A 24403-nucleotide genomic window follows, 5' to 3' on the forward strand; every position below is an offset into this window, starting at 1 on the left:
GTGTCCTTCTCTTTTACACTTTAATGTTGGTGTGTTAGAGTATATGGAGTTGCTCAAACCGGTTGTTCGTTTTTATTGTTTTAGCATAGCCAAAAATGATACCCAATATCTTATTGAAACATTGATCCACTTCCGTAGTGGTAAGATGTTAATTTCAGACACAAGCCCCTTATTAGACTGAGTCCTCCTGGGACCTCCATGTCGCTCCTGGAGTCCTGATGGCAGCTTTCCCGGTGAAGCGCTATTCCAACAATCACGAGTGGTCCAACCAAATCATGGTCCCATAGCCCCTTCTAAGCATGAGCTTATCTATGACAAGCCATATTGACTACCTAACGTGACCAGCAGTCTGCCCGAGATCTTTTCCTATCACATACCAATCACTATATTGTCACTGCCTTCTCGGAAAGTCATAACCCATTTCAATCCAGGTTTACCTCCCATGTGTAATCGAGACTACTAATTGAACATATCCCTCGCGAGATTCCAGTACCTGCCAGTACGAACTTTCCGCCGTTGTATCAACATCAACTCGAATTCAACAACATGCGGTCGGAGGGTCCGAGGGAGATGACCTTGTCCGTGCTTTGAGTCCTGGTGGAACCCTGGGGCACTATGGACTGCTGTCTGGTACGCTGTTGTCCATACGGTTGAAGGATGAATGCCCAGAGGCACGGATTGCCCTGTTTCCAGCTAAGAGATTGGATCCATTCCAGCGAACGCGGTGCACTACAGCGAGCTTTAGATGAGGCGTTCCAGCTTATTCGCGATGGAATATCAGTGTCGAATGGATCAGCTGTGTTCCCCTTGTCGGAAATCCGACAGGCGCTCGAGTATGAGGCGACTCCAGGACGTTAAGGGAAGGTACTTTTATCCATGTCACGCACATAGCGATCCATCCCATGGTTGTTGAGTTGACTTACTAGTAGCGCAAGTCAATAATAGGTTCAATCACTGATTGACCTACAGCTGATTTGTCCAGAAGGTGTTAGTTTGACCTGAATGATTTCGCTGAATCCTCACGATTACAGATACAATCTAAGACCACTAAAATGGTTATATAAATCTGTACATAATCAGAGCAATAGTAGTAAGTTTGAGGAAATGACACGAATCTCGCGTGAATATTGCAGGCCGTTCTCATCTAAAATTCATTTGATCGTCGTCCTATAGCACCCCAGATGCGCACCCTCTTGCTCGCAAACAACAATACACGTCAAACCGAATGGGTAATTCAGGGAATTTCCTAAATGTGAACTTGCATCGGCGGAAGAGTGTTGGCGATTACACTGTGAAGACTAGAGAACCTCTGCAAGTACTGAGTAAGCTTCTCAATAATTTCAGCCTGAATAAGCATACCGATAAGATATCTTGCATCGACTGGCGGAACTTATTCCCATCGGGAAACCGGTGTACTATCATGTGATAGTGTGCTCATTCTCCCGAGTCCCGATAAGTCCGGACATACTGGAATTATATCATAATGGACCGACATCAGATGGAAAGTTAGCGGGACACGATTCTATATTCTGCTGACACCGTGATGGCCGTCACAGTTGAAGATGTCACCAAAGTCCCCTTTTACAATTTCCATGATCCTATCCCATCACCACCACCCACCCCCTTATCACGTAAACTGCCAACTTTCAACACAACATATTTAACTTCCTGTCCATCTATACTAAGCGATCGAGAGCCAGAGCCAACTTCAGCTCCAACTCCAATAAAAGAACCCAGTACCACCCCAATAACACCATCAACACCACAACCACCAACACCAAGAAAGAGTATCTTCTTCACCCTCCCCCCCGAACTCCGCCTCGAAATCTACTCTCACCTCCTAATCAGCCACCACAAACATCCCCCGGGCCGATTCTTAGACCTCACCCTCTCTGTAACCGACAACAAACCCCCAACTCCCTCTACATCCTCCCTCAAGAAGAAAGAAATCCACCTCTCCACACCCAACAACAACCAAATCAAACGCAAAACCAACTACCACCTCCACCCAAATATCCTCCTCACCTGCAAACAAATCTACACCGAAGCCCACCAAATCCTCTACACTTACAACACCTTCTCCATCACCCACCCGCACCAACTCCACCACCACATCACACACATCGGCCCCTTCAACACCTCTCTCCTCCGCTCCCTCCACATCTTCGTCCCCTGGAACACTTCCGAGGAGATCTGGCCATGGATCGTCCTTCTAAACAACCTATCCGAGAACGCCACCGGTCTACGACATCTACAAATAGGATGGGGCACGAATACCCAGTGGCTGGAGAATTCAGAACCGGGCGATAAGTCACGCGGTCTGGGGGATAATATCCTGTTTGTGCATGCGTTGGCGAGATTGAGGCAGTTGAGACGGTTGACGATTTATGGGTTTTTTGGGGTGAATTGGCCGGCATATTTGTCCAAGGAGTTGGGGGCGGGTGGGACGGTTGTGGAGGTTGAGTGTTGTGGGTTTAGGCCGTTTGGGTTGTTGGAGGGGTATGAGGTTGTTGGTGATGGAAAGGGAGTGGATGAGGAGAAGAGGGTGAGGTTGTTGTTGGAGGAGGCGAGGGCGTTGTGGGAGGAGAATTTGATGTGGTTTAGGTTGTTTCAGGAAGGGACTAAGGGGTTTGTTCCGTAGAATATACTATGTAGTTGCTCTGCTGATAGGTAATGTTTAATAGTATTGATTGGGGATAACTAGAGTATTATATCATGGTGAAGCTTGTCTGCAATTGATATAGATAGTAATAGATATGCAAAGTACATCAAGTGGGGCGCGCCGGTTTGTCAGCCCCACAGATGCCCCTGCAGGTGTACCTTGAACAAAGTATAAAAGGAACAATTGTATATCGTGTGGAGTATTCAGCTATTTATGCATTGACATAAGTCATCATATCCTCTCACATCCTGTGGGTGTGATCTATAGTTCACATATAGAAGCTGTTGTCTGATGCTGGTTCGTTGTTTCCCAATAGCCTCAGCAATCGTAGCTAGTGCTCTATAGAGCTACATTTATATTCCCATTTTCGATGCTCAACTGGGGATCGAGTATCAGGTAACTCTGGTATTATCGTCAAATACATATATCATCATAACGGCTCATTTACTATCGGAATTCCCCTTATTCTCGGGGTGACTCCCATTCGCAGCCCCAGCATTCCCACCGCTGTTTCCTCCTCCGCCGCCTCCCTTGGGGCCTCCTTTACCCTTGGACCCTCGTCCACCGCGTGGTCCGCGAGAGGAGTTGCCCCCTGAGCCGCTTTCGTTGGATTTGCCGCCCCTGCTATTGTTACCACCACCTCCGCCACCTCCGCCACCACCACCACCACCGCCGCCGCCTCCCGACGATGTCTGAGCTTCACTACGGCCTTTGCCGCGACCCTTCTCTCCACCAGGGTTCGCCTTCCTCTCTAGAACGACAACCTGACTCTGCGCGACTGAGACAGGACTAGCAGCAATGGCTTTTTGAAGTCCGTCGGGTTCTGCGAAATCAATGTAGCCGAATCCTTTCTTCTTGTCGATTTCCACTTTGAGAACCTTTCCGAATGGTGCGAATGCCGCTTCTAGGAGTGGCTCCGTAACGCCCTGAGAGGGATTTGCGTGCTTCAAGAATGCTTGGGTAGCGGTCGCTGCGGGTCCTGCCGATACTTGCTTCCCCTTCCCAGACTTGGCCGGTTTGGGTGTAGTACTGACTGGCGGCGTGCTGGCTTCGGATGGCTCACTGGGTGGTTGTGTATTGCTGCCCTTGGACTTGTCTCGAGCCGAGTTCGCCCCCTTGGGTGGTCTGGATGGCGTCTCTTTCTTGCTCGTATCTGGGGTGGCAGTGCCGCTCTGATCTGACTTGGGCGTGTCTCCATCGGTGGCAGCGGCTTTGCCCCTGCGACGACCGGACGGGGCGAGTCCAAGGTCGCGCTGGAGGATCTTGGCAGCAGCCGCGACACTTCCCCGTTCGCGTTTCCGTTCCGTAGATGTCTGTGGTGTATCCTTGGGGGAGTTTTGCGCAGGAGACGATTTCGCGGCTTGCTTGGCAGCAACATTAGCAGCCTGCTTGTTGGCTGCCCTCACAGCTTCCTTGGTGGCCTTGTCCGACTTGGATTTCTTCTCTGGTTTCTCTGTAGAAGCAGACTGGCTTGTATCCCGGTCAGGACGTTGTAGCAGCTTCTTCGCCTGAACCTTCTCCCCCTTGGAGTCCTTGTCCGACTTGTGCTTAGATTTGCTGGACTCCTTCGCCTTGTTGGCCTTCTTGTCTCTAATGTACTGCACTAAAGGTGTAACAGTCACCGTCTCCTTCTTCTCCTCACCATCGGCGCCAGACTCGACAGGAGGCGGTTTGGCAAGTGGCTGTGTGAGGCTCTCAAGGAAGGCGATGAACTCCGGGTCCTGGTCGATGGTGCCTTGACGGGCATCTTTGCGAGAACGATTTCCAGCAATCTTGGCATAAGGCGCGAATTCCAAAGACGGGGGTCCCAACAAGACAGGATCGTTCGAGGTATTACGGGCGTCTATAAAGGACGTTTGACGGACTTTGTTCGAGAGCGGAATGGTGTGATCGCTAGACATGACATGGATATACGCACGCGAAGGTCGAGAAGGCTTGGCCGGGCTATGTGCAACACAACATCAGTAAAAATCCCCCAAAAATGCATGCTGGCTTACTCTTTCGACACCTTTCCTGGCTTGTATTGGAACCAGTCGACCTTCCCACCGCCGACCTTCCATTCCGAGCCCAACGCTGTCTCGAATTCCTCTTGTGTTAGTCCGGGTGGGAGACGTCTGACGAGGAGCTTCAACCGGGGCGCAGCCGGCTTTGGTGCCTTCTTTGGCGTCGCAGAGGCATTCTTCTGCGTCGCAGCGGCGGGGATCTGGAGAACGCCTCCTGTCGACTTGCCCGCAGGGATCTGCGTCATGATGGATACGTTGATGTGTTGGGACTTTCGCCCCGACTGGAAATGGGGAGTAACGCTGAGGAGTGGGATGAGAGTGTTGCACTGAAGTGACAGATGTTTGATAAGGTGAAAGAAGACAGAAGATAATCACTCGCAGCCGCAATTACTTGTGGCACTGTGCCTGACTGACCTGTGAAGCTGTTATCGTGCAGGAGATTCCGCCCGCACCACGTGACCGAATCTGGGAATTGGCGGTGCATCTTCAGTGAACCCAAAGCCAACATCCCCTGCGGGGAAAGACCGCCGGCGCGCATCCCGCTAAGCAACCCGTGTGCTCTGGCGTATGCGAGCGACTTTCCTTTGAAAGACTAGTTCACTAATTACGCTCCCTTGTGATACTTTTACATCCTCGCTTTACTGCACCGTTCCCCTCCGTTCGCCCATATCACACCCAGGTCATAATGGTGAACAGTAAGGTCCCTCAGCCGGGACCGGCCAAGTTGAAGCGCAATGCCGGCCCCGATGAGTGGCTGGAGGCGGCGAAGGATTGCAAATACCTCTCGGAGTCCCATATGAAACAGCTTTGTGAAATCGTCAAGGAGTTCATGATGGAAGGTGGGCTTTAGTCCGAGCTTGTGGCGACCGACGCACCAGAGACTGACGGGTCGCATTTCCAGAATCGAACATTCAGCCGGTCTCAACACCTGTGACCGTCTGTGGAGATATTCACGGTCAATTTTACGACTTGTTAGAGCTGTTCCGGGTCTCTGGAGGCATGCCTGATGAATCAGACGTTGAGCCACCGAAAACGTCGCCGTCCGTGATCACCTCCGAGGACATCGAACCCCCTTCCACCATTACCGATCCCAAGCTACGCAAGAAATTGAGGAACTCCGGACATTCGGATGAGTTCGGAGACGAGACAAGCTCGAATAATAGCCAGCGCGGTCGGTCATCTAGCTCAGGCTCGAATGAGGTGACACTGAATCGAAACTTTGTATTCCTCGGTGACTACGTGGACAGAGGGTACTTCAGCTTGGAAACCCTCACGTTGCTGCTGTGCCTCAAGGCGAAGTGAGTTACACTTACTCATAGGTATGCACTGATTCTAACAATATGATGTAGGTATCCTGATCGGGTGACGCTGGTACGAGGTAACCACGAGTCGCGCCAGATCACTCAAGTCTACGGTTTTTACGAGGAGTGCTTTCAGAAATACGGCAATGCCTCCGTATGGAAGGCTTGCTGCCAGGTTTTCGACTTCATGACATTGGGCGCCATCATTGATGGTAGGGTGCTATGTGTGCATGGTGGTCTGAGCCCAGAGATTAGAACACTGGATCAAGTGCGGGTGGTTGCGAGAGCCCAAGAGATCCCACACGAAGGTGCATTTTGTGACCTGGTTTGGTCTGACCCCGATGACGTGGAGACATGGGCAGTGAGTCCCAGAGGAGCTGGTAGGTCATCCGTCTACGAGATGTGTTGTTGCTCTTGGCTAACCCCCCTCTAGGCTGGCTGTTCGGAGACAAGGTTGCAGACGAGTTCTGCCACGTCAATGACCTGACTCTAATCGCCCGAGCCCACCAATTGGTCAACGAGGGTTACAAGTACCACTTCGCCAACCAGAACGTGGTCACGGTGTGGAGTGCTCCCAACTACTGCTACCGATGCGGCAACCTTGCCTCCGTCTGCGAGATCGACGACGATCTAAAACCGACGTTCAAGCTCTTCAGCGCGGTCAGTGACGACCAACGGCATGTGCCGACGTCGCGGCCAGGCCGCAGTGAGTACTTCCTGTAAGATATCGCATGGATACGCTTTTTCTTCTCTCGTCCGCTTGCATTTTCGCAAGACATGAGGCGTTTACTGCACCGGCGCTGGCGTTGGGAATGGATACAGATGGCGCCTACGCAAACTGTGGGTGAGGACGGGTTTACGAGCATCATATATTACGATTTGGGACACAGATAATGAGGGTTACCTTTATGCATCCTGGTACAGCTTGGTCCAGAGAGTTTGTTTACAGTCGCACTATGACGAATCAGATGATTATGAGACATTCCAGTTGGTGGTGTAGATAGCGCCATAATATTTTTTCTTGTAGCCAAGAACAGCGCCTTCTACACGGGTGCATCGGACGCCATGTTATAGCGTCTGACGATCAGTAGCATACGGAGTATGTCATATCCTAACTTTCCAGAGCTACCTGACCGTAGGTGAAATCTCGGACAAGAGTCCGATAGACCATGATGTCACACTCCATCCCCATAATATCAAAGAATACTTGCTATGACAGTTCTGACACATAACCCAACACTAACACCCGAATAGAAACCTGATAATTACCAAGCCATGCTAGATAGTATTTCCCCAGTGAATCACAATATCAATCACATCAAAGCTTCAACTCTCGGCATCTTACCGTTCGCGTACCTTTCCCAATTTAGACTAGAGCGATATACACCGGGCCAACTACTAAGGCATGAGCCATAGAAATTAGTTACATGCTTGCAGCTTAAGACACCAACTTGGACAACCGGTATAATGTATTGCCAGTTCACCAGTATCTCCGGACCCCGGATTGCGGAGAAAGGATGGTGTAAATTGGATACAAAGAAGATCATTGGTGCAGACGTCAGACGATGACCGAGGCACGGACGTAAATTGCCGCGCAGGTGCCGACCCCCCGGGATCGATTCCGGGGTTAGGTTCGGAATCGATCCCGGGGGCGAGTGAAGTATGGCCAGTCGGGCGACTGCCAACACTTCATATTTATATGACTTTCTCTCTTTTCTTTTTGTTGTCTACATTTTCTTTATTCATTTGAAATAAGGATTAAAAACAACATGACACAAAAAGTCGACGTTCTCATCTGTGGCAGCGGCTCCGCGGGCCTCTGCGCAGCCACCTGGCTGGCTCGCTATGGCATCAAGTGCAAAGTGCTAGAGCGCCGGGATGGGCCTATGACCATGGGTCAAGCAGACGGTGTGCAATGCCGGACAGTGGAAATCTTTGAGAGTTTCGGCATTGGTGAGGAGCTGTTGCGCGAGTCGTACCATGTGGTGGAGGTTGTGTTTTGGGCCGATGGTGATGGCTCGGGAGTTATACGTCGCACGGGCAAGACTGCAGATACGCAGCCTGGATTGTCTCATCAGCCTCATGTCATTTTGAACCAGGCCCGCATTAACGGGCTTCTGATTGAGTTGATGAGGAAATATAATAACCAGGAGATTGATTATGGGTATACTGTCAAGGATGTCCGGGTGGATGAGAGTCAGCTTTCGGCGGGGCCGGAAGCTTATCCGGTTAAAGTGACGGCGGAGAAGGATGGCAAGATTGAAAGTTTTGAAGCGAAATATGCTTTGGTATGTTGTTGTTGTCTCTTTCCATTTTGAGAGATTTGCATTGCATGTCTGTTTTTGCTGACGCTTTTTTTTCCTTATCAGGCGTGCGATGGCGCACATAGTACAGTGCGGAAAGCACTGGGATACAATATGATTGGTGATAGCACCGATGCTGTTTGGGGTGTCATGGATATGGTTCCACGAACGGACTTCCCCGATATTCGGAAGAAATCCACCATCCGATCTAAGGCCGGCAATCTGTTGATTATACCCCGAGAAGGGGACAGCTACAATCTGACCCGTTTCTACATTGAGCTGCCGGCTGGCACTAAGGCGAAGGATGTCAGATTGGAAGATCTGCAGGGCGCCGCAAAGCGGATCCTCAGTCAGTATCAGATTGAGTTTGTTGAGACGGTCTGGTGGTCAGCTTACGCCATTGGACAGCGCCATGCCGACTTCTTCCACAAGGATTACCGCGTCTTCCTGGCCGGGGATGCCTGTCATACACACTCGCCGAAGGCCGGCCAAGGCATGAACGTCAGCTTACAAGATGGGTACAATATGGGCTGGAAGCTTGCTTCGGTGCTCAAGGGCTTGGCCCATCCCTCATTGCTGGAGACGTATGTGCTGGAGCGGGAGAAGGTGGCGATTGATCTGATTAACTTTGATCGGTATTTCGCCAAGTTGTTCTCCTCTCAGGGGAGTGCAACCCCCAACGAATTCCAAGAGGGCTTCATCAAGTCCGGGAAGTATACTGCAGGGCTGACGGCCAAGTATGATGAGTCTCCTATTACTTCCGATACGGGGGTGTCGAACGAACTGGCCACGAACATCGTCGTGGGAATGAGGTTGCCTAGTGCGCAGGTTGTGCGATTCTGTGACTCAAAGCCGCTGCAGCTGGCTGCATCGCTCAAGTCCGATGGTCGCTGGAGGGTGATGGCGTTTGTGGGAGATCTCAGTGTGTCACAGAATATGGCGGCGCTGCAAGCTGTACGTTCGAAGGATGATCCTTGCCAGGGTGAGGCAGCTTACTGACTGAGTACAGGTTGGAGATTATCTCGGTTCCAACGACAGCCCCCTCCGGAAGTTCCGCATGGGAAGTAACGACTCGGACAGCCTTATCGAGCCAATTCTTGTGGCACATGGTCCGCGACATGGTGTTGAGCTGGAGCAGATCCCACAGAGCTTCTATCCATTCACCGGGAAGAACCATATCAGAGGTGAGTTTACTGGCTTCGGAAAATGATTCAGCTAACAGGGATGTAGACCTCCACAAGATATTCTTTGATGACGAGAGCTACAACAAGGGTCATGGACACCTCTACGAGCATCTCGGCATCAGCCCAGCCAAGGGCGCTATCGTCATCGTGCGTCCGGACCAATGTAAGCCTCCCTCGTCACCGGCATCCAGATGCTCTACTAACAGACTTTAGATGTATCTGCTGTGTTCAGTCTGGATGACTATAGACGAATCGGCCAGTTCTTTGAGGGATTTATGATCCTACCGGAGAAGTCGGAGTCGTCGACAGGAAGCAAGCTGTAGCCACTGTACGCGAAACACGCGTGCTTTTCGAGTAGAATGCAAAGCAGAGGGTAATCCATGCAAGGGTACCCTACCATCCAGCGGGGTTGGAAATAACTATCAACTTATGTGAATGGCACAAATGCTTATTGTCGGATAGTTATTTAAAGCAGCAGGGCGACACATTAAAATCCATAGAGCATAGACAGCTTCTAAATCTCAGATCATACATTTCCAACCTACTGCAAACCAAGATGGCTCCCCATGTTATCGAGGGCAATGACCAGGCCATTGAGCCAACACCCAAGCCAATCCTTGCAAAGGATGTGCTAGTGACCACCATCGAGTCTCCAAGCACAGTACAGAACCTAGTCCAGCTCCTAGCCAAAGCAGCCACCTCTCCAGCCGGACTCACGTTCTACACTTCCGGAGCAGAAGCCACCCGTGTTTCATACTCCGAGCTTCAGAGCAAGGCCACAGAGAAAGCTCGGCTGTTGAGCCAGATCGAAGGCATCACCGCATCCTCCATCATCCTCCTGCACTTTGAGAACCATTATGACACGGTTCTGTGGTTCTGGGCTACCACACTGGCGGGTTTACTTCCAGCCATTTCAACCCCATTCGTGCACGATCCTGCGCAGCGCCTGAAGCATCTGCGTCACCTCAAGACACTGCTGCAGGAACCCATCGTTCTCACTACGGAGCGGCTCGTGCCGGACTTTCTGGACACAGATGAGCTTTCCGTGCTTCCGGTTGAGGTCTTAGACAAGGCTGCCCCGGATGGCCTTGTTGAAACTCTGCCACTCTCAGGAGCAGAGAAGCAAGCACAAGACCCGGCGGTTCTCATGTTGACGTCTGGAAGCACTGGAAGCGCCAAGGCAGTTCCAATCCGCCATGGACAGCTTCTCGCGGCGCTGCAGGGCAAGAGAGATCACCATGGAACCGAGCCTGGGGATGTATTCCTCACCTGGGTTGGATTGGACCACGTTGCTAGTCTTTGTGAGATTCATTTGCATGCAAGTATGTTCCCCCCTCGCTCTTCTGAAAGCAAACACCAGCTAATAAATCACAGTGAGCCTTGGAAGCGATCAAGTACTCATCCCAGCCTCAGAGCTGCTGCGCGATCCCATCCGCTTCATCCAGCTGCTCGACTCCCACAGGATTGCCTATACCTTCGCGCCCAACTTCTTCTTGACGCAAGTGCGGGATGCCCTGGTTGCCAACCCAGCCCTCCAAGCGGACCTGTCCCGTCTCAAGAGCATCAACTCGGGCGGCGAAGCCAATGTCGTCGCCACAATCGACGGACTGACCCGCGAGCTACGTCGCTTCAATGTTCAGCGTGAGGTGATCAGTCCCGGCTTCGGAATGACAGAGACATGTGCCGGATGCGTGCACGCGCGAGCATCCCCGTCCTATGATCTGTCCAAGGGCCTCGAATTCGCCTGTCTTGGACCATGTATCCCTGGTGTCAAGATGCGAGTGATGCGTCCCACAGCCAGAGATGAGCCTGCTGCGCCTGGTGAAGTTGGAGAACTCCAGATATCTGGACCAGCAGTCTTCACTGGTTACTTCAACAACCCGGAGGCAACGGCTGCTGCATTCACAGAGGACGGGTGGTTCATTACAGGCGACCTTGCCTGGCTGGATGACTCGGGATACTTGAACCTAGCGGGACGGACTAGAGACACTATTATCGTCAATGGTGTCAAGTGGAGTGCCACGGAGATTGAAGTGGCCATTGAAGAAGAGAACATCCCTGGGGTCGTGCTCTCATACACCGTGGCCTTCCCTTGCCGTGCCCCTGGCTCTGCTAGCGAGGATATCGCCGTTGTCTACTCCCCTGCCTATGCTGTTGACGACGTCGCAGCGCGCTTCGAGACTGCCACCGCCATTGCTAGAACCGTTGCGCTCGTGACGGGGCGGAAACCCGCTCACTTGATTCCGCTGCCGACAGAGATGCTGGACAAGTCCTCGCTAGGGAAGATCTCGCGGACCAAGGTGCGAACCGCATTCGAGAAAGGGGAGTATGCAACTTTCGAGGAGGAAGACCTCAAGGCTGTCCAGAAGTATCGCGAGTCCACGCAGCGCCCCGCTCAAACAGAGACAGAAAAGCGAGTTCAGAACACCATAGCCGAACTACTCAAGATTCCCATCGAAGACATCAACGTGGACATGTCAATCTTCGATCTGGGAATCACCTCGTTCAATCTGATTCTTCTGAAAGCATTGATCCAAGAAGCCGTCGACGCACCGCTGGAGATCCCCATGTCTGTCCTGATGACCGAGTAAGTCCCTCTCCATTCTCTATGCTCCTTAGCATCCACACTAACTCAACACCATCCAGTCCCACAACAGCCGCCATCTCCGCCGCCATCGACAAGCTCCTCTCCCAACCACCAACCTACAACCCCGTCGTCCCACTCCAACTCCACGGCACCAAGATCCCTCTCTTCCTGATCCACCCCGGCAGTGGCGACATCCTGGTCTTCATCGCCCTGGCCGCCCAGTTCCCCACGCGACCCGTGTACGCCCTCCGCACGCGCGGCTACAACAACAACGATCGCTTCTTCCACTCCATCCAAGAAACTGCCGACACCTACGCCCACTACATCCGCCAGACGCAGCCCGAGGGACCCTACGCCATCGCAGGCTACTCACTGGGGTCGACCCTCGCCTTCGAAGTCGGCAAAGTGCTCGAGGCCCAGGGACAGGAAGTCCGCTTCCTAGCGAGTATCGACTACCCGCCCCATATCCGGCAGTACGTGCGGGGGCAGAACTGGATCGATGTGTTGCTGCACATCGCCTTCTTCCTGGAACTGATTGACTTGAAGGTGATGGCCGAGGCGGGGGTTTACCTCCATAGCCTCGAAAAAGACAAAGGAGGCGAAGGGGTCTCTCGCTATGACGCCCTCGTGCACGTTCTACGTATCTCCGATAAAGAGCGAGTGCGTGCCTTGGCACTGAACCCGGAGCGATTGGAACGAATCACGGACATCGGAGAGAACTTCCGTGTTCATGGTGAGACGTATGAACCTCAGGGAACGGTGGAGACATTGGATGTATTTGTGGCGGATCCGCCGAGTTATGCGGCGTTGGATCGGCAGGATTGGGAGGAGAATAAGTTAGGGGCGTGGAGAAACTTTGCAAGGACTGAGGTTGGGTTTTATAATTGCCCTGGGATTCATGCTACGATGTTGAATCCGGTGCATGTGCCGGAGTTTGTTAGGGGGTTTAAGTTGGCCATGAAGAGGAGGGGAGTATAGCTGCTGCTGCTGCTGCTGCTGATGATGATGTCATGTAGAAGATGGATGGTAGTTTAACATTCAACATGTGTCTTTTCTTCCTCCTTCTCCTCCTCCTCTGATGATGATGATGTATACCACCCCCTAAACACCTCAAAAGCTTTCAGCAAATTCCTCCCCTGATCCCCTATAAACTTCATCCTCTCCCCTTCTATATCCCCATCACCAATAGCACCCCTAAGTTCCTCCTCATCCACCCATCTAAACGCACAATGCTCCTCCGGGTTTAACTTGACTGAATCAGTCTCCGCAACCTCTACCAAAAACCCCCACTTAATCACCTTCTTCTCCCCTTGTCCACCAGGGAGTAATTTACTCCACTCATCAACAGCCACCAAATCCACTACTTTGGTTACTTGTAACCCTGTCTCCTCGACTACCTCGCGACATAGTGCTGAGACGAGGGTATCGTCGAGAGAGGGGTCTGCTCCTCCGCCGGGAGATTCCCAGTGGAGGGGGTAGCTGTCTGTTGGGGAGCGGTGGAGGAGGAGAAGATGTGGATCTGAATTTGTTCTTGGATCTGAGTTGGTATTGTTTTGGTGATGTTGGGATTTGGAGGTGAAGATGTAGGCGCCCACGCCAAAGTCCGTGTAGGTGGGGTAGTGGATGGTGGGGAGGGAGGAGAGAGGGGAGAGGAGGAAGGGGTATTTGGATAGGAGGTGAGGGGATATTTCTATTCCATTCTTAGAATTGGTGGTGGTGTTCGTGTTCATGGTTGAGGAGGGGGATGTTGAAGTTTATATGAAGGTTGAAAGATGGTTGAGGGAGTGAAGTTCAGTGGAAGAAGAAGATTAATTCTCAGATGTTCTTGTTGTGGGGCAGGAACCGGTGGGGAAATTTAACCTAAAATAAGCACGTATAACTATGCGCTAGATAATGTCACTAGTATCTTAGTACTATGAGGATACTTGTGGGTTAGTATTAGTATATATGGACTGGTATATAGAAACTTGGAGTACTTTACTGAGTAACTGATAATAGTAGTAGTAGTAGTAGTAGTAGTAGTAGTAGTAGTAGTAGTAGTAGTAGTAGTAGTAGTAGTAGTAGTACTAGTAGAGAAACCCGAATTGAACCAATCATGCTATAATACCATACTGGAGGAGGAAATAGTAATATTATAAGTAGTAAGATTGTTATTGGTATTATTGTGTTACTGTTACAGATAGCCAAAAAGTAAATGGGAGCCTAAAGTACAACTAGGAGTTGGTTAAATACTCTCCCCTACCCTCCCAAAAGACATCACCTCTTCTTCTCTTCACTCTCCCTTCTTGCCATACTTCTCCTTCAACGAATCAATCGCCATATTCGCCAACGTCAACACACTCCCCAGTGCCGTGATCTCCAACACACTAATCTCAATTCCAAGATTCACCGTGAACCACTTCCGGATCTTAATATTCACCAGGGAATCCAGCCCCAGAGACGACAACGACCGCGTGATGACCAAGTCATCCTCCGACATCGACAGCATCGAGCAAACCATGGCCCCAATCTCCTCAATCAGCAATTTCTGTGTTTCCTCCTGCTCCAGAACCGACGCATTCACGCGCAATCCCGAGACAAAAGCACTAAGACGATTCTCCGATGACGAGCTTCCGGCCGACGATGACTGCGCGGACCCGCCAACTCGCGCCACAACATCCAACCTCACATCCCGAGTGTTGGGCCGATACACGCCCTTCTCCGGGGAGCTCATACCAATAGAAAGCTGAACAGGGGCCGAAGCAACAGCATATCCTTCTTTCGAAGCAGGATCCAGCCTGGCCAACTGCGCATGCAGAGAAAAGCGCACAGCATTCAACATGTCCCGTTCTCCCTTAGAAGGCATACCAGCCCCGGTGATCTTGTCGAAGATATCCGGATGCTCCGCCATGTAGCCAATCTCATCGGTGACGCCGATGTTCACCACCGAGGCGGGTAGCCCCAGGGTGCGACGATAGCGGGCAAACGAGTCCACAAAGGAGTTACCCGCGGAATAGTTGGCTTGCCCGGGGTTTCCAAGAACGCTACTGATGGAGCTAAAGAGGAGGAAGAAGTCCAAGTCGTTGGCTGACGATCCGGATAAAGCCCGGTGAAGGTTCCAATTGCCTTGGACCTTGGAGACGAGCGACACTTTCCAGTCAGAGTGGGTCATGCGTGGGAATGCCATAGAGTGCAGCAACATGGCCAGGTTCATGACTCCTGCGATGGGCCGCGGCGAAAGGTCGATGGCGCGTTGAATGTCGGCTAGATTGTCGATGCTTCCTTGCACGGCTAGCCCGGAGCAGCCGTGTGCTTCAAGCTCCTCGAGGAAGGCTTGGTCTTCCTCGGACTTTCCAGCGCTGCGCGAGAGGTAGGTGAAATAACGGGCTCCGCGGTCGGCCATCCATTTGGTGATAGACCGCCCGAAGCCGCCTAAACCTCCGGGGAGGAAGTACGAGGCATCGGGGCGGAATTCTACGGTGGCTGCTGCGGATGATGGCGAGGAGAGAACCGAGTCTTGGGGTATTTCAAGAACAACTTTGCCAATGTGCTGACCCGTCTGGAGGTACTGGAAGGCGTCGCTGGCCTGCGAAGCGGGGAAGATCTGCAGAGGCGTTATAGGACGAACCTTTCCGGCTGAGTACAGGGACAGGAAGTCTTCAAGTAAGTCTCGGAGCACTTTGGGGTTCTCCTGAGTCATGTCAAACAGATCCAGTCCCACAAAGGTGCGGTTTCCAAGGAACTCCTTCATGCTCAAGGCTGCGTTGGAGACCATATCACGTCGGCCAATCTCCACCATCATTCCATATTTCGCTACGCACTTCCAAGTAGCTTGCAAGAGTTCTCCAGATAGGGAGTTGAGGACAAGGTCGGCACCCCGGCCGTTGGTCACCTTCATAAGTTCGGCGTGGAAGCTGGCATTACGTGAGTTGAAGATGTGGCTCGCGTCAATGCCATAATGCTCGATCAGATATTGCTTCTTGGTCTCGGTGCCAACAGTGGCGAAGATCTAACAACTAGGTGAGCATTCAAATTATTCAAGGAAGACCTGCAACTCAGCTTGGGGCTCAGCTCACCTCTGCTCCGTTCGCCTGTGCCAGCTGAAGGGCAGCAAGACCAAAACCACCACATGCAGAATGAATCAAGATTGACTGTAGTACGTTAGCTCAAGACTGTAGAGCTTGGAGACCTATGACAGCACCTACCTGATGCTTCTTCAGCCGACCCAAGTTGTGAATGGCATAAATTGCCGTGCCATAAACGGTTGGAATTGTGGCAGCTTCCGCGGAAGACATGTTATCCGGAATGTGCACGCAGATCTCCTCGTCGACAGCGATCTGCGTGATGATGCAGCCATCCGCGGCAAACATGACTCGATCTCCAACTCTCAGACGACCAATAGCAGCAGCCTCCGGACTCAGCTCTGTGACGACTCCTGCAGCGTCCAGGCCCAGACCGTCCTTGGGCCCTGCCACCATGCCCAGTGCTATTAGCGCATCCTTGAAGTTCAAGCCAGCAATGTCCATGCGGACTCGTACCTGCCCAGCCGTCAAGGGCTCCAAGCTCTTGGTTACCCACCTGAAAGAATCCAAGTCTCCATACTGCCCGAGGACGACCTGCTGGACTGCAGACTCGGGTGCTGGGGTCAAGAACTGCTCGACGCTGCCGGGGTAGAATCTTGCCGTGTGCACCGCTCCATTGATAAGCGCGTATTCATAGTCAACCTCCTCATCAGGATGCGAAATGCGAGCCTGCAGCTTTTTCAAGACTTGAACCAGACCGTCGAACATGGTGGCATCGAAGTCATCGACCTCTAGAGTTGCCAGGTCAACGCCCACTTCTGAGCGCAATGTGCGTCCAAAGCCCTGGATCAACCCATAGCGAGGATCCGCGCACTTGACCTGACTGTGCTTGGTCAGCCACAAAGTCCGCATCACTCGATTTGCCGTGAGATGATTCTGAAGCGCCGTCCATTGGTCCGGCGTGCAGGTCTCCAAGAAGGGGCCATGGAGATCCAAGAGTGAGATAACAATCTCGTCCTGAGCATCCTGACCCAGCTGACACCAGTTGACTACATAGCCCTGTCGCACCAAGTGATCGGCAATGTCTCGGGCTCGGTGTTGGACGGGGCCATCATAAAGCAAGGTGACGGCCTTGGGTGGCTGCTGCTCCTGCAACGCCGGATCCGAGGCGGAAGCAACGATGAAGGCGTTGACATGGTAAGGTGCCTCGTCGTCATATCGGACAGCCTCGATGCCATCGAAGCCGGACTCCAATAACCGCTTGTCCCATTCCTCTGGTGAAACGCACGGACTCCACGGCCGATTATCAGTCTCACCAACCCACCACGTGGACATAGGGCCCATGACATAGCTCGAGAACTGCATGTCCGAAGCGAGCTCCTGCAGAACAAGGCGTCCACCAGGGACGAGCAGCTTACGCACATTGCGAAGGGACTCTGTCAATGACGGTGTCGCGTGCAGTACGTTAGATGCGATGATGAGATCGTAGCTCTCTGCCGTGAAGCCCTGGGCCACCGGGTCCTTGGAGATATCCAAAACTTGGGATTGCACCCCCTCAAACTGGGAGAACCGCTCGCGCACGTCCGCAATGGATTCGGGGGAGACGTCAGTGAGCATGTACTCGGAATACAGGCGCACTCCCGCTCCGGAGTCAGTCACCAACGAGTTCAAGATAACCGAAGTCAGATTCCCCCTGCCCGCGCCAAGCTCCAAGACACGCAGTGTAGGACGCGAATGGCCATACGTTGCGAAGAATTTCTCCATAGAAATGAGGTTCTGGATCTCCTTGTGCAGATCCACCCAGACATTGTCCTGCGTCAACAAGGCTAATGCCTCCTCCTGTCCGCTCAGGATACCTGCGGTATGGCTGCGAACCACATTCACGGCGCTTGCCAGAGATCGGCCAGGCGTCGAGGAAAGATGCTCGCTCAACTCGCCAATGAGATGCGAGCGAGCCTCTGGATCTGTCGCAATCCAGGGACTGCCCTTGGGCACGATAGGGTGTCTTCCATTGAGGATCTCGTCTCCCGTTTTCGCCAGCCACTCACCATACCGCACCAAGTGATGCGGACGCGCATTGTCACCCTGTTTAGCTGACGACACGAAGTCCCGAACCTGCTCGCAGCTCTCGAGGATAGACAGCACCGTCAGCTTCTCGGCCATGGCCAGCCAATCGCGGTGGTCCGTGGGCTGCAGCAAGGATTCCATGGGAACCAGGTCAATGTGTGGCTGCCAGCGCAAATTCAGAGCTCCCAGATTCTCAAAGTCATTTTTGTCTTCATCGCCGGTGTTAGTAGTCGAGCCCATGGACCGGAAGACGGCACCGCGTACGTTGACGCAGGCGCGATCGCCAGCCATGATGATCGCATCCTTGCAGATGACGGCGGTGTCTGCCTCTCTGGCACCGCGGGCTTCCAGAAACATCAAGCTGCTGCCAGGAGTCACCGTAATTTCTTCGATGGAATCGGGGACATAGTTATCCATTTCATGGCCGAAGATGCCGCCGAAAGCAGCCAGACCCGACAGCTGAAGCACTTGGTCCATATCGGCGGGGTGAACCGAGTATTTGGAATGATCGAGAGATGGGCTGCGGAAGAGAGTGGCGGCCGCAACGTGATCGAATGGTTGCACGGAGACATCTTCCAAGGTGTGGAATACGCCGGTAAGGTTCACGGCATGGCCGGGTTGCGGTCGATACAAGGATGCCAGAGGTATCTTGCGGGAATACTCCTTCTCTTCTTCAATGATGCGCATGTCATGCCCATCATCGGCCCGGATCTTGCCAGTACAGTGTTTCGTCCAGGTGGTTCCATTGTAGGAGGAGATGGTGAAGTCATACCAGGTGGCAGAGTCTACCTTGTCCATGATCCGGACCGGCTTGAGCGTGGTTAGAAGGTCCGTAGGTACTGATTGACTGAGAATCAAGGGACCTCGGATAACGAAATCACGGATCTTATACCCCGGGTCACTGCCGGTAAGCTGGCGGATCGCTTCTCCTGCGGTGGCCAGATACCCAGTACAAGGGAAGACCACGTTGTTGCCCACCTTGTGGTCCTGGATCCATGGCACTTCATCCAGTCGCAGCAGGTTTCGCCAGGATGGCTCCAGATCACTGGTCCCGGCCAACCGAGTGCCTAATAATTCATGATGAACGTACTTCTGTTGCTTCCAGTCTCGCACTAGGAAGCTTTCCTCCCAGTATTTCGTCTTGTACTGCCAAGGATAGCTGGGGAGGTCCGTCAGAACCCGACCGGGACCGTTGATGAGGCCGAAATCCAGCTTCAATCCCAGCGCGTACAAATGGCCGGCTAGAGCTGTGAGACCGGCTGGCTGCTTCCGGACCCACGAGGGCACGTACGTCGGTTTGTCCTTGGACTCGCCGGCCGCTTCAGCAAAGATCTGACGTAGAGGTCCAGCCAGGGCAGAGTGAGGGCCGATTTCGACACAGCAGCTGGGTCCTTCAATATCTTTTACCAGGCTCTGAACAGTGGTGTTGAATAGCACGGGAGACTCAAGGTTGCGGCGCCAGTAGTTGGCATCCGGCTTTTCCATGTCTTCGAGCAGTCGACCAGCGACGGTAGAGTAGAACGGTATGTCAGGGGTGGATGCAACGAGATGAGGGGATATCAGATTCTCGTAAAGCTGCCCGACATCCGCCATGTGTGCTAAAAGGAGAAGGAGTGTCAGCTCAGCACGTTTTCGGGAAAGGACTTCTCCTGGATACGGGGCAGGAGGCTTCAGGCTTGCTTACCCGAATGATAGGCTATCTTCACTCGCAGTCGCCTACAGAAGACTCCAGGCTCCGCTTCTCGAATGCGCGCCAATGTGTTTTCAACCTGCTGCGTGTCACCGGAGATAGTGATACTCTCCGGGCTATTCTCGCAGGCAACGGTCACGCCTGCGGTGGCATATGGCAGGAAGGCTTCCTTGCCCATTCCGAGGGCTGCCATACAGCCATCCCGTGTCGACTCTTTCGCCACCACACCCCGATAGTAGGCGGCGATAATAGCTTGCTCAATGGTCAACGAACCGGCTGCATAGGCTGCGGCGATTTCTCCACTGGAATGGCCGACCACCACGTCAGGCCTGACGCCCCAGGCCTGGAGCGTGCTGAGGATGCCGACTTGGAAGGCCGTGGTCAGCGGCTGTGAGAATTCAGCCTCGTCGATGTTAGACGTCGAGCTGGTTATCTGCTCCTGGATGGTCCATGCCGGGGGATGAGGCAGAGTGGCCAGCGCCTGATCCATCAGCTCAACGCTAGCCCTGAACTGGGGAGAGCTCTTCATGAGCTCCGCGCCCATGCCCGCCCATTGTGCGCCCTGACCGGTGAAGACGAAGACTAACTTCGGCACTTCGGTGGCCACCTTTGTCCCGTCCGAGGCTTTCAAGGTCTTTTTGCCCTCCATCACATGATAGGCCCGGAATTTGAGGTGCTCCCTGCGTTCACCGAGGGTATACGCGATATCAGTGATGCTGTGGGTCGTGTTTTGCAGGTAGGTCTGCAATAGATCTAGTCGATCTCGCAGCGCATTCATAGTGTTGGCCGAAATGACCAGCAAGTGGGGGCTCTCATCATCGGTCTGTTCGGGCAATTCTTGCTGGGTGTAGCTAGTGGCCGTTTCCAGGATAGCCTAGAGAGGTTAAGTCATCCTGTTGTTGCGTGCTTCATCTGGCCATATACTTACATGGGCATTCACACCCCCAATGCCGAATCCATTGACACTCGCTCTCTCCTTGCGGTTGGCCGGCCATGGCAAGACTTCGGTTGGCACTTGGAGTCGCGACGCCTGAAAAGGGACTATTTCAGACCAATCAGTCAGTATTCATGCCACATTGCTTGAAAGAAAGAGAACATAAGAGAGGGACATGCTCTTAGGGTTGGGATTGTGGAATTTGATGTTCGGCGGAATCTGTCTGTGTTCCAGGGCTAGCACTGCTTTCAACAGACTGCTGAGACCCGATGCCGCTTCTGCATGACCGAGATTGGGTTTTATCTATACGGTCGTCAGACTTGCGTATCATGACTATCAGCGGCAACTAGGGATATACTCACCGCGCCGATGATGGTTCCATTCGTGCCTAATGCGTCGCAAATGGCCTGAACTTCTGTGGGATCGCCCACGGCCGTTCCCGTGCCATGGCATTCCACGTACGGGGTCTCCGAGATGTCCGCAATGCCTGCCTGGCGATACGTGGCGCGGATCAGCCGCTCCTGACTGGCCGCACTAGGAGTTGAGAAGCCAATCGTGCGCCCATCGGATGAGACGGAGGTGCCTCGAATGATGGAACGAATGGGGTCTTTGGCCCGTAGGGCATCGTCAAGCTTCTTGATATAGATGGCATTAATTCCCTCGGCACGCGCGTAGCCGTTTGCCGACGCGTCAAACGTTTTACAGTTGCCATCGGGGGACAGGGCACCTTCTTCGCTGATGGCTACCGTCCATATGGGCGATTGGATCAGGTTGGTGCCCGCCACAATGGCAGACTCGCAGTCGCCGTTACGCAGGGCTTGGATAGCGAGGTGCAAAGCGACAAGGGAGGATGAACAGGCAGTTTTCACACACATGCTGTTCAACAATTAGCAGGGATCTTCTATAACCATCTCCAGCAGCAATGATGAAGGGGGCATAATGAAGAATCTACTTACCTCGGTCCTGTCAGATCATATTGATAGGAGATTCGATTCGGAACCGAAAAGTCAGCGACCGAGTTAACACTTCCCATACCAAGGTTCTGCGCATCGCGATGATTCAACTCCATCCAGTCCTCATTGAAGGCACCGACGAAGCAGCCAATATTCTTGCCTCTCCAGTCGACTTGGCCCGAGCTCTCCATGCATTCCCATACCACCTCCAACAGCAACCGCTGTCGGGGATCCATGCGAGGTAATTCGGCACTCGAGATGCCAAAGAATTCCGCGTCGAACACCGCCAGATCCTCGCCCAGGTAGTAGCCATTGCGAGCCTTGGCTGTGCCAGGGTGGTGCTGCTCACTATAGAAGGCGTCCATATTGAACCGTTCGGCCGGGACAAGGCCATTGGCATCTTGCTTGTTGACGAGAAAGTCCCACAGATCCTTGTCTGTTCGGATGCCCCCTGGGAGTCGCATTCCCATTCCCACTATGGCAATGGGAGCTTTCTCCGCAGCGTCCGGCGACACGATGGTGTCGTCCGGGCTGACGGAGCGCTCGCTAATTTCGATCTCTGACTTGAGGGTATCTCTGTAGAGATTTGTTCCATTGATGTGATGCTGGCTCGAAACCACCTTCTTCAAGCTTGGTGGCTCAGTGTCGATGTCGCGGTGGTCGATGGGCGCCATAACTGGGGGCGCTGCTGCCGCGTTTTCCATGATGGGCAAGTCAAATTGTATATCAGAATATCTTTCTATAATCTCTTTTCGCTTTTGTGATTTGACCGAAATTGTCTCTTGGCTCGGTCAAGTCGCATGTATTGCTTTTTAGCTTGTGCTTCTACAGGGTCTTCTTATAGTGACTTTCCTTGATGACCTCCACCAGCACGATGTTTACTCGTTTCTCAGACCGAAGGACGTTATCTCTTCACGCTCGAACAGTATCAGATCTGCTGCAGATGCGACATGCTATCATCCAAGGCCGCAGATGTGGCACATTCTTGCGGCATTTTCCTTTTACCATATTCTAGCCCCCCTTCCTCCCCCTGCAGGTAATTTTGTATCATTGTAGTTTGATAAGCCGAGGCAAGGGATAAATGCATCTTATCACGGGTACGGAAGTTTTTTGACGAGGGTTATCTTTGGCGCTCCTTGCTGCCAACGGACGACATGCAGGTTGCAGCAGGGACCGAAGATCATTGATAAGAGCATCGTACACTGAGTTTTTTGTCCAAGAAAAACGTGTGAGTCCTTGCTTGGAGCTCGTCATCTAGACTACTCGACTCATCTTCTTCAACTAGCGCCCCGAAGGACTCGTGAAGTCTTCACCTGTGTCTGAATCACTCTCCCCTTTCCCACACTCATTGCCCATCATGAAGCTGGACGCTGACTTCCATGAATCCCGAGCCACCGAGATCGAGCAGACGTTCCGGAGGTATACGGTAGATCTGCCAGTTCCTACCCAGCAAGAGAAACCCCCAGTCGACGGACACACCGTCCTGCTCACGGGAACTACAGGCTCTCTAGGCTCTTACATTTTATACTCCCTCCTTGACCGGCAGGACGTGGATCGAATCTACTGCCTCAACCGAGCAGAAGACGCCCAGTCCAGACAAATCGAAAGCTTCCAATCCCGAGGCCTGGGCGGAAACCTCGCCGACAACCCCAAGGTGAACTACCTAACCGTCGATTTCTCCAAAGACCGGCTCGGTCTATGCCATGATGCGTGGACCCAACTTCAGACCGAAGCCACTGTCATCATCCACAATGCATGGACGGTCAATTTCGTGGTCCCTCTGCAGGCATTCGAAAAGGTGCACGTCAAGGGGACCCGGACGCTGATCGATCTGTCTCTGACGGCCACTCATCGCGTGCACTTGTGTCTGATCTCCTCCACCAGCACCGTGTATTTCTGGCCTAAGCGATACGAGGGTGGTGTGCCGGAGAGGTTTGTTCGGGATGCGGAACTGCCTATGCATATTGGGTACAGTGAATCCAAGTACGTGGCGGAGCTTATGCTAGATGAGGCGGCCAGGGTGGCCGGCTTGAATACCTCCATTGTCCGTCTGGGGCAAGTAGGCGGTCCGACTACATCTACTGGCGTGTGGAATACCTCGGATGTGTTTCCGATTGTGCTGGCTACTTCTATCAAGCTGGGGATGGTCCCGATCATTACGGGTTTTGGCGGTGCGGTGGATTGGATTCCTCTGGTAAGTTAGGTGCACTCGTGGATGGAATCATCAGTGTTTGAGATACTAATAGGATGTTCAATAGGAGAGTGCCGGCGACGTAATATGGGAAATCGTTTCCTCCGCAGCAGCAACAGCAGCAGACCAGCCCGGCCCCCGAGTCTTCAACCTAGTCAACCCCAACTCCCTCGCCTGGAAGGAAATCGCCACCGCGTTGCAGGAGATGTACCCCGTGCAAATCGTTACGATTCCCGTCTGGTTAGAGAATCTCGAGCAGGCGGTGGCTACGAGCTCCGATCCCATGAAGGATTATCCTGCCACCCGGATCTCCTCGCTCATTGATCGCTGGTTCAAGGTTGATAAGATTCCTGATTTCGAGTTCATTATGGAGGCTACACAGGCTGTCAGCCCTACGCTGCAGAAGCTGGAGCCGATTCAGAGAGATTGGTTCTTGGGTTGGCTGCGGCAGTGGAATTTTTCGCCGGAGTTGATGTTGTACGATTAGCTCGGTGTCATGGGGGGATTAGATTTTGTGGCGTTGCGCT

At 52.8% G+C, this 24403-nt stretch overlaps 9 protein-coding genes across 9 annotated transcripts; 6 read left to right on the forward strand and 3 right to left on the reverse strand.

Moving 5' to 3' along the window:
* Positions 1-482: 482 nt before the first annotated feature.
* Positions 483-875, forward strand: ASPBRDRAFT_39522 (uncharacterized protein). Its single transcript, XM_067624162.1, has one exon. The coding sequence runs from the start codon at positions 658-660 to the stop codon at positions 856-858; it is 201 nt and encodes a 66-aa protein (XP_067481640.1). The 5' UTR covers positions 483-657; the 3' UTR covers positions 859-875.
* A 584-nt stretch (positions 876-1459) lies between these two features.
* ASPBRDRAFT_39523 (uncharacterized protein) lies at positions 1460-2723 on the forward strand. Its single transcript, XM_067624163.1, has one exon. The coding sequence runs from the start codon at positions 1544-1546 to the stop codon at positions 2639-2641; it is 1098 nt and encodes a 365-aa protein (XP_067481641.1). The 5' UTR covers positions 1460-1543; the 3' UTR covers positions 2642-2723.
* A 135-nt stretch (positions 2724-2858) lies between these two features.
* Positions 2859-5111, reverse strand: ASPBRDRAFT_146409 (putative nonsense-mediated mRNA decay protein Upf3). Its single transcript, XM_067619256.1, has 2 exons — positions 4660-5111; positions 2859-4606 (listed from the first exon to the last, which is right to left on the reverse strand). Exons 1-2 carry the CDS (start codon positions 4908-4910, stop codon positions 3103-3105), a joined length of 1755 nt encoding a protein of 584 aa, XP_067481642.1. The 5' UTR covers positions 4911-5111; the 3' UTR covers positions 2859-3102.
* Positions 5112-5182: 71 nt separating this feature from the next.
* Positions 5183-7071, forward strand: sitA (TOR signaling pathway phosphatase SitA). The gene is made up of 4 exons (XM_067619709.1): positions 5183-5504; positions 5567-5963; positions 6015-6346; positions 6400-7071. The coding sequence occupies exons 1-4, from the start codon at positions 5351-5353 to the stop codon at positions 6687-6689; spliced, it is 1173 nt and encodes a 390-aa protein (XP_067481643.1). The 5' UTR covers positions 5183-5350; the 3' UTR covers positions 6690-7071.
* Positions 7072-7735: 664 nt separating this feature from the next.
* Positions 7736-9776, forward strand: ASPBRDRAFT_119001 (putative phenol 2-monooxygenase; the record flags this gene model as incomplete). Its single annotated transcript, XM_067617216.1, has 5 exons — positions 7736-8254; positions 8336-9223; positions 9279-9453; positions 9500-9616; positions 9667-9776. 5 exons carry the CDS (start codon positions 7736-7738, stop codon positions 9774-9776), a joined length of 1809 nt encoding a protein of 602 aa, XP_067481644.1.
* Positions 9777-10009: 233 nt separating this feature from the next.
* ASPBRDRAFT_119907 (uncharacterized protein) lies at positions 10010-13018 on the forward strand (the record flags this gene model as incomplete). Its single annotated transcript, XM_067617301.1, has 3 exons — positions 10010-10775; positions 10828-12040; positions 12100-13018. The coding sequence occupies 3 exons, from the start codon at positions 10010-10012 to the stop codon at positions 13016-13018; spliced, it is 2898 nt and encodes a 965-aa protein (XP_067481645.1).
* A 53-nt stretch (positions 13019-13071) lies between these two features.
* On the reverse strand, positions 13072-13770 carry ASPBRDRAFT_193117 (NUDIX hydrolase; the record flags this gene model as incomplete). Its single annotated transcript, XM_067620570.1, has 1 exon — positions 13072-13770. One exon carries the CDS (start codon positions 13768-13770, stop codon positions 13072-13074), a length of 699 nt encoding a protein of 232 aa, XP_067481646.1.
* Positions 13771-14312: 542 nt separating this feature from the next.
* ASPBRDRAFT_120577 (uncharacterized protein) lies at positions 14313-22359 on the reverse strand (the record flags this gene model as incomplete). The annotated part of the gene is made up of 8 exons (XM_067617359.1): positions 14313-16028; positions 16096-16170; positions 16225-19706; positions 19793-20672; positions 20727-20828; positions 20895-21035; positions 21095-21608; positions 21689-22359. 8 exons carry the CDS (start codon positions 22357-22359, stop codon positions 14313-14315), a joined length of 7581 nt encoding a protein of 2526 aa, XP_067481647.1.
* Positions 22360-23042: 683 nt separating this feature from the next.
* ASPBRDRAFT_27431 (uncharacterized protein) lies at positions 23043-24363 on the forward strand (the record flags this gene model as incomplete). The annotated part of the gene is made up of 2 exons (XM_067622374.1): positions 23043-23879; positions 23944-24363. The coding sequence occupies 2 exons, from the start codon at positions 23043-23045 to the stop codon at positions 24361-24363; spliced, it is 1257 nt and encodes a 418-aa protein (XP_067481648.1).
* Positions 24364-24403: the final 40 nt, after the last annotated feature.

The sequence above is a fragment of the Aspergillus brasiliensis genome, assembly GCF_001889945.1.
Source record: "Aspergillus brasiliensis CBS 101740 unplaced genomic scaffold ASPBRscaffold_3, whole genome shotgun sequence".
NCBI lineage: Eukaryota > Fungi > Ascomycota > Eurotiomycetes > Eurotiales > Aspergillaceae > Aspergillus > Aspergillus brasiliensis.